Below are 13,217 nucleotides of genomic sequence, written 5' to 3'. Positions count from 1 at the left end.
CTCTCCGGTGCCTCGGAGCAAGGGGCAAATTATCAGCTGCTCCATAATAGATGTCTATAGCTTCCATGACTCGCTTTAATTTGAAGGCAATATTAAGAAGATATAGCCATTACACAAGCAAACATGGTTATTTCCACTGCAGAAGGTATCTAATTTCCTGCTTGTTGCTCTTCCCCAGACAGGAGGGCAGCATCAACCTGGACAACATCCCTGGGGATGCACGGGACAGTGGTGCGCCCAGAATGTGACTATGCCATGCAGCAGAATTTGATCCCACCTACACTCAACTACCAGCAATTCTTCTAGGTACCTATTCAGGACAATGAAAGACACTACCCATCACAGGTCCACAGGAAAAATCATAAGACTTGGCTCACCGCGGACACTTTGCTCACGACATCCCTCGCGACAGCAAGGCCCTGCGCGAAGGTGCGGGCAGCCACAAACGCACGCGTCACTTGTAGCTTGAGCTTCCGTGGTACATCCCCGAAGGGCTTCAGCTGCTCGGTGTACTTGCTGACACACTCAAGGTACTCGTCTGTGAAGTGGTACTGGGGGTTGACCAGCCGGAACATGCGCTCCAGCAAGCGCGCCCAGAACTCGTTAAGCATCTCCTCCAGGTTGACATTGCCACCCACGTAGTACCGCTTCAGCTCCACGAAGAGGTCCTTGAATAGCTCAGAGTTCTGCATGTACAAACGGCCATAAGTCCGCACAAACATGTCATTCAGTGACTTCTCAGCATTTTCAAGAAGTTCTTTGAAGAACTCTAGAAAAGAAGTAGAGAAGATATGATAAATACAAGCATCAGGTTGCGTGTTCAGACATTTCTAATACCGCTGCCTTTGCTTAACTGGAAAAACTCAGCACAATGAGACCATAGCTCAAATGAAATGTAAGGTTAAAAGACTCCCCAAAATTTTTTAAACAATTTCTATATCTCAAATTTTTTTATTACTCTTCATAGACAACTCTCTCCCCCCCATCCCCCCACCCATCTCTCTCTAGACTGGAAGTCTTGCTTAAGTAAAATATCTTTTGATGCAAATCTGCATACTCTTACAAAAGTAACCAAAGTGAAGGGAAAAAAATAAAAAGCTAATTTCTTGTGTTACCATTGAGCCATCTTAAAAGAAGTCATTTCAAAGCACTATTGGAAAACCAAAGACAGAAAAAAAAAAGGTATCTTTTTTCTTAAACAGCCTTTTTGCACCAATTTGTCTTTCTTTTCAGTTGTCATCAATTTATTTTCTGAAATGATCACAAATTGGTCTCAAATATTAACAAACTTTAATGCATTTTAAAAGTAAATGCACAGATCTACCTGTAGCTTCTTCCTCTCATCTTGAAAGTTTGTCAGCTCTTGGGGCAGGGCCTGTCTCTAATTACCCAATTGGTCCTGATTGCAGAGACATTTCTGGCAGTATCAAAAAAAAAAATACCCACCCCACAATAAAGCCAGAATTTGCTCAAAATCAAAGGGCCAAACACTTGGCACAAGAATGAAAAAAAGGTTTTTTCAGATGACAAAGCACTGATGGGGGTCCTTGGATTTCACCCCTTTCATAAAGCCACTTTGGTTCACCTCCTGAGAGCACCAGACAGCCTGGTGCCAGAGAGTGGCCACTGCCGAAGCGCCGTCACACCTCTTGGCGGTGCCACATATGTCTCCAACACCAATAATGAGCTGAGCCAACAACGTCTGGCCCATCTGATTCATCTGCCGGGTCAATCTGAAGAACATCCCCTGCCAAACCAGTGCCACCAAAGCCTCAGCACATGGGTCTAAGCAAAGGCCATTCTACTGCAAAGCCTTTGCCTTGCAGATTTGGTGTGACGAGTTAAATTTAAATAAAAAAACACGGGATGGATCCACTAGGCCAAGTGATTTTGGACTATTTTGGAACAAAACTCCACACTACGTGGCCTTGGGAAGAAGCTAAGGAAAGCAAGAGTAGGTGCCACCAGGACAAACCATCACGTGCCGGTGGTGTTCACGCCAGGCTGCTGCCCATTTGCTCCAGCCCCGCAGGGAACATTGGCACCTCAGGGCGTGGGCGCAGCCTTCTCCATCACCATGCAGGGCACAGGCAAGGAAGCATATTATTTCATGCATGCCACCAGCAACTAAGGATTCTGACCTCTCCTTTTCTGTGACTCATATTCAACAAATATTTTTTAATAAAACATGCCTCTGTTTTTTTTAATCCTCAAAGGAGTAATGTTTAGAGCCAGAAGTTGTTAGAAGGAAGGGGGGAAATACTTTGGCCCAGTGTGAATTTAAACCTTGTTAAAACGTATTAAAATGTATGCTGAAGTTCAGATTTTAGTCTTCAAAGTGCTCCAGTACAAACAAAGCTTAACACAGAAAACATTTTCTGGAAAAACTGAAACATTCTTCGAGTTCCTGACGAACAAAGTCATGTGGCTCAGTGCCTGACATGGCCGTATATAATGCACCCTCTTAGGAGCACAAGAGAAATGATCCAGGGAAGAAGAGATTGATTTCAAACACCCGACACGTCCTCTGTCCAATATCAGCAGGAACCTCCACTTTCATTCCCATGACTGGCATTTCCTCTCCAGGAAGATTTTTTTCTGTTGAGTTTATACTATAGAGATTAGCTTGGTGTATATTAATTTCTAATTCACTTAATCATTTTGAAGGCTCACTTCCTTCCTTTGCTCAGACCTTTTAGTATCACCAAATAAGTCGTTTATTTAAGTATTTTCATGCCAGGCACAAGAGCTGGCAGATGCATCAGCAAACTCATCAAAAGGAATTGGATTTTGAAATCATATTGATGGGAAATCTATTAAATATTTCCAACCACCAGTCTAAAGGAACCCAAAACAATGTTTAAAGCCAGGAAAGTTATCTCAATTCATACATCCATATTACCATAACCAATTTATTCTCCTGCCCCAACTCATTTTACTGGTTACACTCCAAAGTGGAAGTCAAATAAACGTATCCAGACTTTGGAGCACTTCAACCCTTAGCAATTTCTCATGTGGGCTAGAACTAGGTATGTTCATTAATTATCCTGAAAAAAATTTGCAAACTAATTAGTAGCAAATACCCATGCACCTGCAGTCTTCCAGCCAGCAGCTTTTCCTTGCCCAAAAGGAAGGTAAATAAAGGAAATGAAAACTTCCCACCAAAACCTGCCATTAATAAAAACAACGCGACACTGCTGAAGGACCACGCACGCGCAAAGCCATCAACTCGGGCTCAAGCACCAGCCAGCGTCTTCTCAGGCAGAAAACACTTGTTCTCAAGCGCTGCTTGCCAAATAAGAAGGAGAGGGGTACAGAGGAGGTTATGTGTCTGCAGCTCAGAGCCAGCACCCACCCTCCTGCCCCGTGAAGCCTCCCCACCAGCACGCACATGCCTACATCCCTGAACCACACTGGATAGGACGCCCTGATGACTGGAGCCAGTGGCTCGGCCCATGGGTGGCCCTGTTGGCACCTCAAGGCTCCTGGGGTAGGGATGAGGTTGGGGAGGTGGGGAAGAAGGATGCTGAGCATGGCACCAACGGTGAGAGGCCCACTTCCCACCAGCGAGTAGAGATGGGACCCAACACAGCAGGATCTTCACAGCAACGTCTTCCTCCAAGCAATGCAGAGCATACCTAATTTGGCCAGCAGCACAGATTGAATTATAAATACATATATACACACACACGTTTTACCCTAGCTGTTAGCATACTGCAAGTCTGCATCCTCAGTTTGTTTCCCCTTCAAGAAATCAAGTTGGGCACAGCAAAGAACATTAAGCTTTTCTCTGTGCAACCCATGGGCAGATGTCTGCAGCAAAGAGAAGAAAGCTCCAAAGTCCTTTTCTTTTTTAAAAAACTTAAATGCTAATCTGACTAGTAACTCCCTACACCTAATTAGATATTAATTCTCTCCTTCACAGAAACAAGCTGATTAGCAAACACCAACGTAACCTAGCATTAACCTTGCCACTGCAAGAAGAAAAATGGCAGGTTCCTCTCTTACATCTTGACGGTTTGCTGGGTAAAATAAATGACCATCTTTCATTTGTATTAGAAGTTGACTTGTTCTCAAACAAAGCAAACACACAAAGGCCTCAGTTGCTTATTTTACAGCACTGTAAAAGCACGTTTTACAGCTGTGTTGCAAGCAATCTGTACTCATTAAATTATCACTCTGACAGGCTTCCTGTGAAAAGCTGTCAAACGCAAACATTTTTCACAGACAACGAATCATACTTTGCTGGTGCTCTCCGAGATGCTGCTATCCAGAGGGATGCCAGGCTCTCTTTTCCCTACCTGTTGTCTTGTTTAAACTCCCAGAACAAGAGCGGGCCCCGCTGTCGACAACCAGGCAAAAGCACACGTAACACCAGGAACAGCTTCACAACTGACCCACAGGAGCACCAAGTGGCTTAAAGGTCTCCCTGGTTCTCCTAGCCAAGAGCAGAGCACTGAGAGGTGCTTGGGTTACATGGAGAAAAACGACCACTTTGCTATGTTTTTTGAGCTCTGCAGACACAGGACCCTGCCTGAGGGGGGCTGGGGCTGCTGGAGGACTGACCACAGATACAGCAGTGGGCTAAGAAGGCTCAGCCAGCCTGATACATCTTATATGCCTTATACTGATATAGCAGTCCAACCTGATACAGCCAAGTTCATATTTTACTGCTTCAACTCACCTCAGCGAAGTCCCACTGATGCAAAGTCATCTTGGCGCTCGGGGTGATGTGCAGGGGTGAGGGTACCAGCACTGCCGTCTGCAGAGCACAGCCGGCTTGCCTGGTGGGACCAGAGCCACAAACCCTTTCCTAAGGCCAAGAAGTTTAAAACTTATCCATATTGCAAAATAAATCCTGCAAATGCTATGGATTTTGATGCTTAAAGGACGATGACCTTTCCAATGCAATTAACTTCTAGAGATAGAAGAGGCAGTAATCTGCAGTCAGGCTATCTACAGCTCTAGATTCTGTTTATTCTTTTAACGCGTTTGGATTTTAGGGTAAAATTTCAATGCCCGGCACTCAGGAAAAACCTAGAGATGTCATGAAACAGTAAGAAAGACTGGAGGAAACATATCTGCTATTTCTCTGCAATAGGAGTTCTAGAAAAAAGAAACCTCTGCTTTTGAATAAACCACTCCATAAAAGAGCACAGTGGGAAAACAGCCATAGCCACTCGGCAATTTCCTTTTTTCAGGTAATAAGACGTATTACCTGTTTGCAGCAGACCAGCCCTGCCAGTAACACAGCACAGGAGAGCACCACATCGCCCCAAAGATAACAGTTCCCACTGCCAGAATAACTCAAAACAATCTTTCTCCCAAATTGCTGATACACAAGATGCTTACAGAAATCCAATCACTCCATCGATTGCGAGGCACAGGGCAACCCCCACCTCCAGACAGTACACCCACTTGCTTGGATTTTTGTACCTAATATTGTTTATTATATTGGATTCATAGGTTCAGATTCATGTGAAAATATCCTTTTTTTAAAAGTAAGAAGGGATGCAACATTTTCTATTCCTCATGCCAACATTTTCAAGACACACTTAACACTGGGATTTTCATACAAGAAGGCTTTTGATGAGGAGAACACGGTGCTGTAGGGCACAGTCCTACCTAAATCAAAGGCAGCTCCTGGAAATCAGATGAACATATCGAAGAAGCACGTTCCCCTTCACCCACAGGCAGGTTTGGCATTTCCCTATGAACGTTAGTGGCAAAGGAGCAAGCAGTAAAACTTCCTGGCTTGAGCTGCCTCCTGCAACCACTGGCACCATCTGCCCCTCAGCAGGACCAAAGCACTGGTGTCCTCTGCCCCTACAGCCGTGCCTGAGGCAAGGAGTCCTCAGGGCTGAACCTACAGCCAACCACTAAGGAGTGCAAATTTTGGCCTTGAATCTTCTGATCTTCAGGAATGAAACGCATTTATTCCAGAGAATCATTTCCTTGAGAGAAGTACTATGCTCCATGGCACCCTGCTTGCTCCTCTTCCAGCAACTGCAGAGTCAAAATATCAGCAGCCTAGGGCTCAGCACCAAAACACTAAGATTTTTTAGAGCAGAGAAAACCTTAACTGCAGGGCAAAAAAGGCTGAGTTTTATCCAAGGGCTCAGTGATGCCACTAAGCCAACATGCTGCCTACAGATGCCCATCTGTTGGCCACATTTGGGTGTGTTGGTGTCCTTCCAAAAGGCAGCCAGGGCTACCACGCACCCTTCTGCTCCCAAAGGCTCCCAGACATGTCAAATTTCTCGTGCACCAGGTTTGTTTAGTTTAGAACTGTGTTTTCAACTGGCCTTACACTGTTTGAGGTTTCCAAATTAACTATGCAGATACCAGACAGACATGCAATTACTCAACACACCTTAAAAACAAATAAAACCAGGCTCAAGCACGCAGAAAGGAACATGCTAAATTTTTATGGGTGTGATGAATTAGTTTCAGATAATTTGCCACCCAGCTTTTTGGGTATATTCTTAATATATTGTCCAGGTTATGACTAATTAAGGATCTTCTGTCTTACCGAAACCTTTAATTTGCATCTCTGTACAGACAATTATGTGAATTTCTAGTATGTACAGGAGAACACTGCCACAAAAAGATTAATTCTATTTTCTTATAAAATGGTTTATTCATAAAAAGTCCACAACAGCAAGATGGATTCCCAGATGGAGGTTCTTGCCTGAGCCACGGCCCCGAAGGCTTCACTGTGAAGGGGACAGCACCTGCACTATCCCAGCACCTTCTCAGAGGCACATCTGTAGATGCAAACTCCACCCTACAGCTGGTCCTCAAGAGAGCAAAACTCAATACAGACAGACAAAAGGAATTTGGAGGAAAAGAGATTAATATCTCACGGTTCTTTTCACCTCGAAGGTGAAGCCACCCATAGCCATGCCATCTACTCCGAACGAAAATTTTTTTCTTCCTAAATGTGCCTCATTACTTTTAATACGCCTTTACTTCCTTCATTGCATATACCACGTTTGTAATTTCCACCAGGGAAAAACAAACTATAGCTTAACAACCTTTTTCCAGAAGTGTTGAGAAACTGATGAATACATAGTGTTAACACATTTATTGAATATGAACTCAGGAAGGGCAGGGCAAATCCACAAGCTGTTCCTCTGCCCTGTTTTCAAACATGTGTTAGCACTTACTGACATGGGAAGAACTCTTCTGCAGAGTTTGAAGACATACAGGCTTAAATCATGCCAGTGTCACAGCAATAGCCTTGACACATGAACCTTGGAAAGCTAGGAGGCACAACAACATCTCCTCAAACTTTGCTTGGTTATTGAAATGTTTTAAGACCATAAAAACAACTGCAGCCACACAGGAGACAGAAAAAAAAAAACAACCGCCAACCCCCAAGATTTCCAGAACTTCTTTCTTAAGGACCCAAGAATATAATTGTCCTCTGCACCCCAGGGCTGGCAGAAGCCCAAAAGAGCAGGGAAGAAGCTAAAACACAGCACAATATCACTGCCATCACATCAAGATTGATATCGAGCTTGTTAAAGAGAATAAGAAACAACAAAAGGGGGGAGGGAGGACACAACAACATAGATTGCCTTCTGTGATTCAAGAAGCAAACAGCAGCATACTGCATAGGAAAACAGTGACAGCAGAAATGCCCTTGGCCTTGGCGTCATCTTGCTGCATCCCACAAAACAGAACAAGCCCAGCCTTCACAGACTCCCTTCTTCACATTTCTAGGGACCGTCACTGCTCATGCATCCCCTTCTGGGTCAGCTATAGGGGGTTTCCTCCCTGTTTCTCTCATGCTGCCTCCTCCCCAAGCAGTAGGTCTTTCATTCCCAGCACTTCCATCCACCTTCTTTTCCTTCCATTTACTTGCTCTTCCCTTCACTCCCCACCCCTGTCTAACTTCCACTGCACCCATTCCTCAATCTCAACTGACTTTTCGAATACATCTACTATTTCTCATCTCCTTTAGCCTGCTGACCCAGGTCCATTCGGTACCAACCCATCAACTTTCCACCTTAAACATCACTGCAAAACCTGAAAGTGAGTTCCTTCGGTCTACCTCCCGCACACCCCCCATTCAGAGGAGTTTTCTGGGACACTCACTAAGGTATTTCACACATGCATTTTTCCAAGCCTCCCTTCCTTCAACAGCTGTCGCAGAGCTTGAGGCAGACGAACACTGCTGAGTGGCGGGGATGGCATTCTTGTTCCCATTACCTCAGTTCCCCACATCTCATTATATTTGCACGGAGAGCTTTTCCACCTCTCTTGCATCCAGCATGCCATCAGCTGGACGTCAAGACATTAAATTGCATTTAATACTAATGAAATAGCTCCAGCTCTGCACTCGTGGAATATCACGCATCCATGCCCACCATAAGACCCCAAACCACCACCAACTCAATGGAAACCCAGGGGAGCAGCTCCCAGACTATGCAAACAACCAGAGTGCGCACATAAGCTAGATGGCTCCTTTGTGCAGGAAGGAGGAAGAGAGAGTTAATTTTAAACAGACAAACAATAGCTCATTGACTGGTTGACAGCAAATTAGTAACCAGAGAGCACCAGGCACCGTTTCCTGTAGCCACGGATAAAGTGTGCTGCCTGCATGATTGCTTTGGAAAAAAAAAAAACAACAAAAAAACCCCAAAAGGGTAAGAGCAGTTTACCTGTCATCTTAACAGCAGAAGTGCTTGGACCAGAGATGGCAGAAGGCTGTTTGATCCCTTCTCCAAGCCTATACATAACACAGTTTTGCCTATTGCTGAAGGCTTTGCCTATTGCTGAAGGCTTAGGCTCTCTTCCCAACCCCCATCTCCCCCAGCCTAAGCGGCTGGAGGTTCCCTGCCTCGAGATCTTTTCCTTCTGAGATAACTTGACCTCAGGATCTTTGAGCATCACAAAACTACGGTCTGGTTCCCACCACTGTCAGAGAAGCATCACCCTTCTCAAGAAAGAAGGCTAAAAATCACAGTGGTTTATGTACCTCCTTAAAAACCTCCAGATGGAGATGAGAAAGTTAAAAAGAACAAAGAACACACAAACTTCCACAAACAGCAGGCACTTTGTTTCATTATTGTTGCAGTGAGTGGGAAAGCACAAACAAAAGCCCACAAGTGGGATTTTCTAAAGGAAGTGTGTTGGTGGTTACTCCCTCATACTCCCCATAAAACACTCCATCCCTACCCCAGGCAAGCACAGGTCCAACATCAAGTCTGGAGGACTGAATTTCAGCAACTGCTTCTGCAAAATCTTAGGGATCTTCTCACCATTTGCTGTCCTGGTTGCTACAAAGTTTAATGTCATCCCATAAGAACAAGGCTGTGCCTTCATCTAGACGTGACTGGCACCAGACAGACAAAACCTATTATTTTTACGTTAACGATGAAGTCATCATCAGCGCTCTCACCAGAGGATGGGTTGTAATACTAGAGCTCTCTCCACCACACAGATACTTATTCAGCAGCACAAACGTCATGCAGATCTGGCACAGCAAGCATTAAAGGTCCACCAGGTCTCCACTCCCAGCACTCCTACTGCACCACAACACCCAGAGCTGCCACCTGCAGCAATAAACGTGCTGGCAGCCAGGGCTAACCCCAAAGTCCTGGGTGCTGCAGACATGGGGGACACCTGGTACACGAGCAGGATGAGGCCTCGGGTCTCTGCTCTTGTGGGCAGTTTCCAATAAAAGAATAAAGGTAAGATGAAGGTCCCCTAAGGGCGGTTATTTTGGTAAGTCAGAGCGCCCCGATGGTCTGCCAAATTCTAACTATAGGAACAGTAGGCTGAGCCCTGCCAAGCACCTGCAGGGCTCGTCTTTCACTGTTTGCCTCCGCATTGCCTAAAGCATTGGAGAGGAGACCACTGAAAGCCTTCCTTCATCCCTTCTGCCTCATTCCTGGTTATTAACACTTTCCAGCCACACTTCCCAATGTACCAGCGCACCTTCCTGCTAACTCCTACCTGGAGACAGTGGCTGGAAAGCCAAGGGTTATCTGAACAAAAAAAACTAAATTCAGAAATTAGATTCCAGAGGTTTTTTTCCCCAGCTTCAGTAGAGTTTGGAAGGTATTTGGCCATGCCCTTCCCTGTCGAGCCACTTAGGCTCTGCCATAAGCCAGTAACTGGGAGCAATTCATGTACCCACGAATAACACAGCGCTTGCTCTAGAAGATCAAGGGGATGCTTCGGAAATGCACAGGATGATCACACTTTATACCTGTAGATACCCTGCCCAACGTAAACATAAGCCCCACAAAGAGGAGTCCCTCTCCAGCCCCTCTGCCCAGTCCCCACACAGCAGAGGGGTGGGTGCACCAGTCTCAGGGACCCCTGCCCGGCTTCTGCTGCTTAGATTTGGTTTCTTTCCGCTCACAGTCCCAAAGGGGTTTCGTTTTACAAGTCATTATTTGTTTTATCTTAAATGCTAATGGAAAAGTCAGGAGGAGTGGGTCAGAAATGGGACTGTTTGCATTTAATAGCTTCCCAGATGCTGGCTTGGGCTGTACCGTTTTGTTTAAACCCCTTTGTCACTTGGGCAATGGGAACACCAAACCATCCTGCCAGCCCAGCCAGGGGACAGACCATCCTACATTCATCTCCTGTACATACCATTCCCATACAACAAGAGTTGCAGAAGTTTGTTTGCCTTCCCTAAATCCAGAGCACACAGAAGACAGGGACAAGACCTGGTTTAAGTGCAACAGCAAAAGTACTTGTGAACTGCAGAGGCAGGAGAATGAGCAGCCACTTGTCAGACTTGGTCCTGCAGGACAGAGGGTCAGCAGCCCCTCTATCTCACAGGGGTTTGGGGCCCTGCCCTCCCCAATCACTCTGCAACCAGCCTACAAAAAAAAAAAACAAACATTTTTCCCCCCAGAAAAGGCCTGGCACAAGAGTTACGCCTTCCAAGAGCTTCAGGATGTGTCTTTAGTAAGAAAAAACTCAGAATATCTTATCTAGGAAGCAACAGAATAGCGGAAACGCTGAAGGAGAGTTATGCGCTGTGTCCTGTCCCTGCTCCAATTCCTCAAAACAGCTGAGCAATTTCCCCAAGGCACTGCTTGGCTAACACAGCCTCAGCATGGAAAACTTCAGCCCAAAAGGGCAAAAGAGGTGACAGTTCAAGTTTAATAAATGAGACTGAGCGTTTATGCAGTCTTAATGTCACCATTAATCCTATTAATGTTATTAATCCCTGGGAAAGGGAACGGGAGGGCACTGACTGGTGAAGACGAGACAAGCCAAAGGAACTTTTTTCTTCAAAAAAAGGGGCTGGGGGAGTGGGAGTGTTTAGAGCCTTGACTGCTATAGCTGTTTCTGTGGCATGAGATGTCACAGTCACACAGCTGTGTCGCTTACCCAGGGCTGTCATGGTCATGGATGGAGACTCTTACATGGCCAAGGAATCTCACCCACTAATCCAATGCAGCTCAAACATGTCTGAGGTCATGCATGCCAGAAAAAAAGAAAAATCAGCAAAACTTCAAGTCTAAAAGCATTTAGCAACGGGGAATCCAAAAACTCCTGAATTTTTTATTTTACCAAAAAAGCATTTCCCTTACCGCTGAAAATATAGACCGTACTGCTACAGTGGTTTAAATAACAACAGGAGAGACCCCCAGAAGCATACGTAGCTGTACCATAAGCAGATATTTAGACAGGATATATAAGATAAGGGACTCCAAGGCTCCAGTCCTCTCCTAGTGTGTGCAAACCAAACGTACAGGAGCATCTGACGCTGGCACATTACACATTAGAAGCCGCAGTGACTTCTGGTCAGCCCTTTGGGGATGGATAATCAGCAGCTTGTTCCATGCTCCCGATTAAGAGGAGATAATCCATTTCTGTACGGCTTTGGTGTCAGATCAGAGCAATTCTGGCAACAGTTCCAACGGCACACAGAGCTCCAGCAACAGCTGATGCAAACACTCCAAAAGCCACAGGGCATCACAGTCTCCATCCAAAGAACATGCCGCCACTTTGACTGTGCTTCTGCAGCAGCAACTGCTGCAAAGGTCAAGCACATAACAGAGGCAGCACGGGTTTACCTCTCCTCTCAGACCTGAATGTCAAGGCTGAGAGATTAGTAGCCTGAGAAGCCGCAACAAACATTTCCAAAGAGCTGAAGGACGTGGTTTCCTGCTTGAGCTGCATCCTAGAGCGGCCCTTCCCAGCACAGGGATGCAGCACCATGCAAGAGAAGCATTGGTCCCACTTCCTGGGACACCCGTTAAGTGAAGTGAATTCAGTCTTTGCAATAACTCATCTGCACAGCTGTAGTGCGGAGGATTTCTTGTTAAACAGAAGACACTGCACAGCTTTTCTGTGTCAGCTTTCTTTTCATTTGAATCGATTTAGCTACTAGTAATGAGACAGCCCTAAAGAGCTGCAAATACTAAAATCAGAGCATGGACCCATGCAAAGGAAGAGATCATCTGCTTTTCCAATTTCATCCCTAAAGGTTGGGACAAATACATAGGTCTTGATTGTCTCTTCTTTCTGTAGTTCGGGCACATTACATAAAAAAAATGTGGGAAGAACCCCACCGGACAAATGCGTAAGGCAGAACTGACCGCAGCTGACCTGATAACCAAGCACCAGGACCAAAGGAGGGCAACACCACACCACAAGCAGCCAATCACTCAGTAGGAGCTGTTAAAAAACACAAAACAAAACAACACTACTACAGCAGCCTTGGGCATAGCACTCAAAATGTTTCAGAAGAGCCTGAGAACCTCAGACAAGAGACTCCCCAACCTGCCCCAGATACCAAGCAGGAATACTGCAGAAAAAGGAGGTGCCTTCAGCCTCCAGGAGACTGGGCTGGAGGAAAAGAGACAGTCATGATTAAAAGTCTTCCAAGAGGTAAAGATGGAGAATTGTAATCAGTTAATTCCTGCTTCCACCCCAGGTAAGATTAAAAAAAATCCCGAAATCAGCTTTGTCTGCAGCAAATGAAGATTAAGATCTGATATTAACAAATGTTCAAAGACGGGGCCATTAGGCTTTGTCAGAAGCTGAGAAGGTTGCTAATTCTCCTTCATTAGCTTCATATAGGGCAAAGCGACATCCTTTAGGGACAGGCTGGACACAGTTAATCCATCTTCCAGCAACCCGATCACACCATCCACCTTCCAGATTCTCCTGTCAAGGTCTCCCAGGGCTAAGATCAGGACGAGACCAGCACAAGACACGCTTCAATGGGCTGAGAG

The 13,217-nt window shown here is 45.5% G+C and overlaps 1 protein-coding gene across 1 annotated transcript in view; it reads right to left on the bottom strand.

Moving 5' to 3' along the window:
- GPC4 (glypican 4) overlaps positions 1–13,217 on the bottom strand; it is a 67,042-nt gene that overhangs the window by 21,398 nt on the left and 32,427 nt on the right. The window contains exon 3 of the mRNA XM_054075739.1: positions 378–769. Coding sequence (XP_053931714.1) covers positions 378–769 — 392 coding nt within the window. The remainder of the gene's footprint in view (positions 1–377; positions 770–13,217) is intronic.

Source organism: Cuculus canorus, chromosome 10 (genome assembly GCF_017976375.1).
Source record: "Cuculus canorus isolate bCucCan1 chromosome 10, bCucCan1.pri, whole genome shotgun sequence".
Classification (NCBI taxonomy): domain Eukaryota; kingdom Metazoa; phylum Chordata; class Aves; order Cuculiformes; family Cuculidae; genus Cuculus; species Cuculus canorus.
Note: the sequence above shows the minus strand (reverse complement) of the source record. Positions and strands in the feature narration are given on the sequence as shown.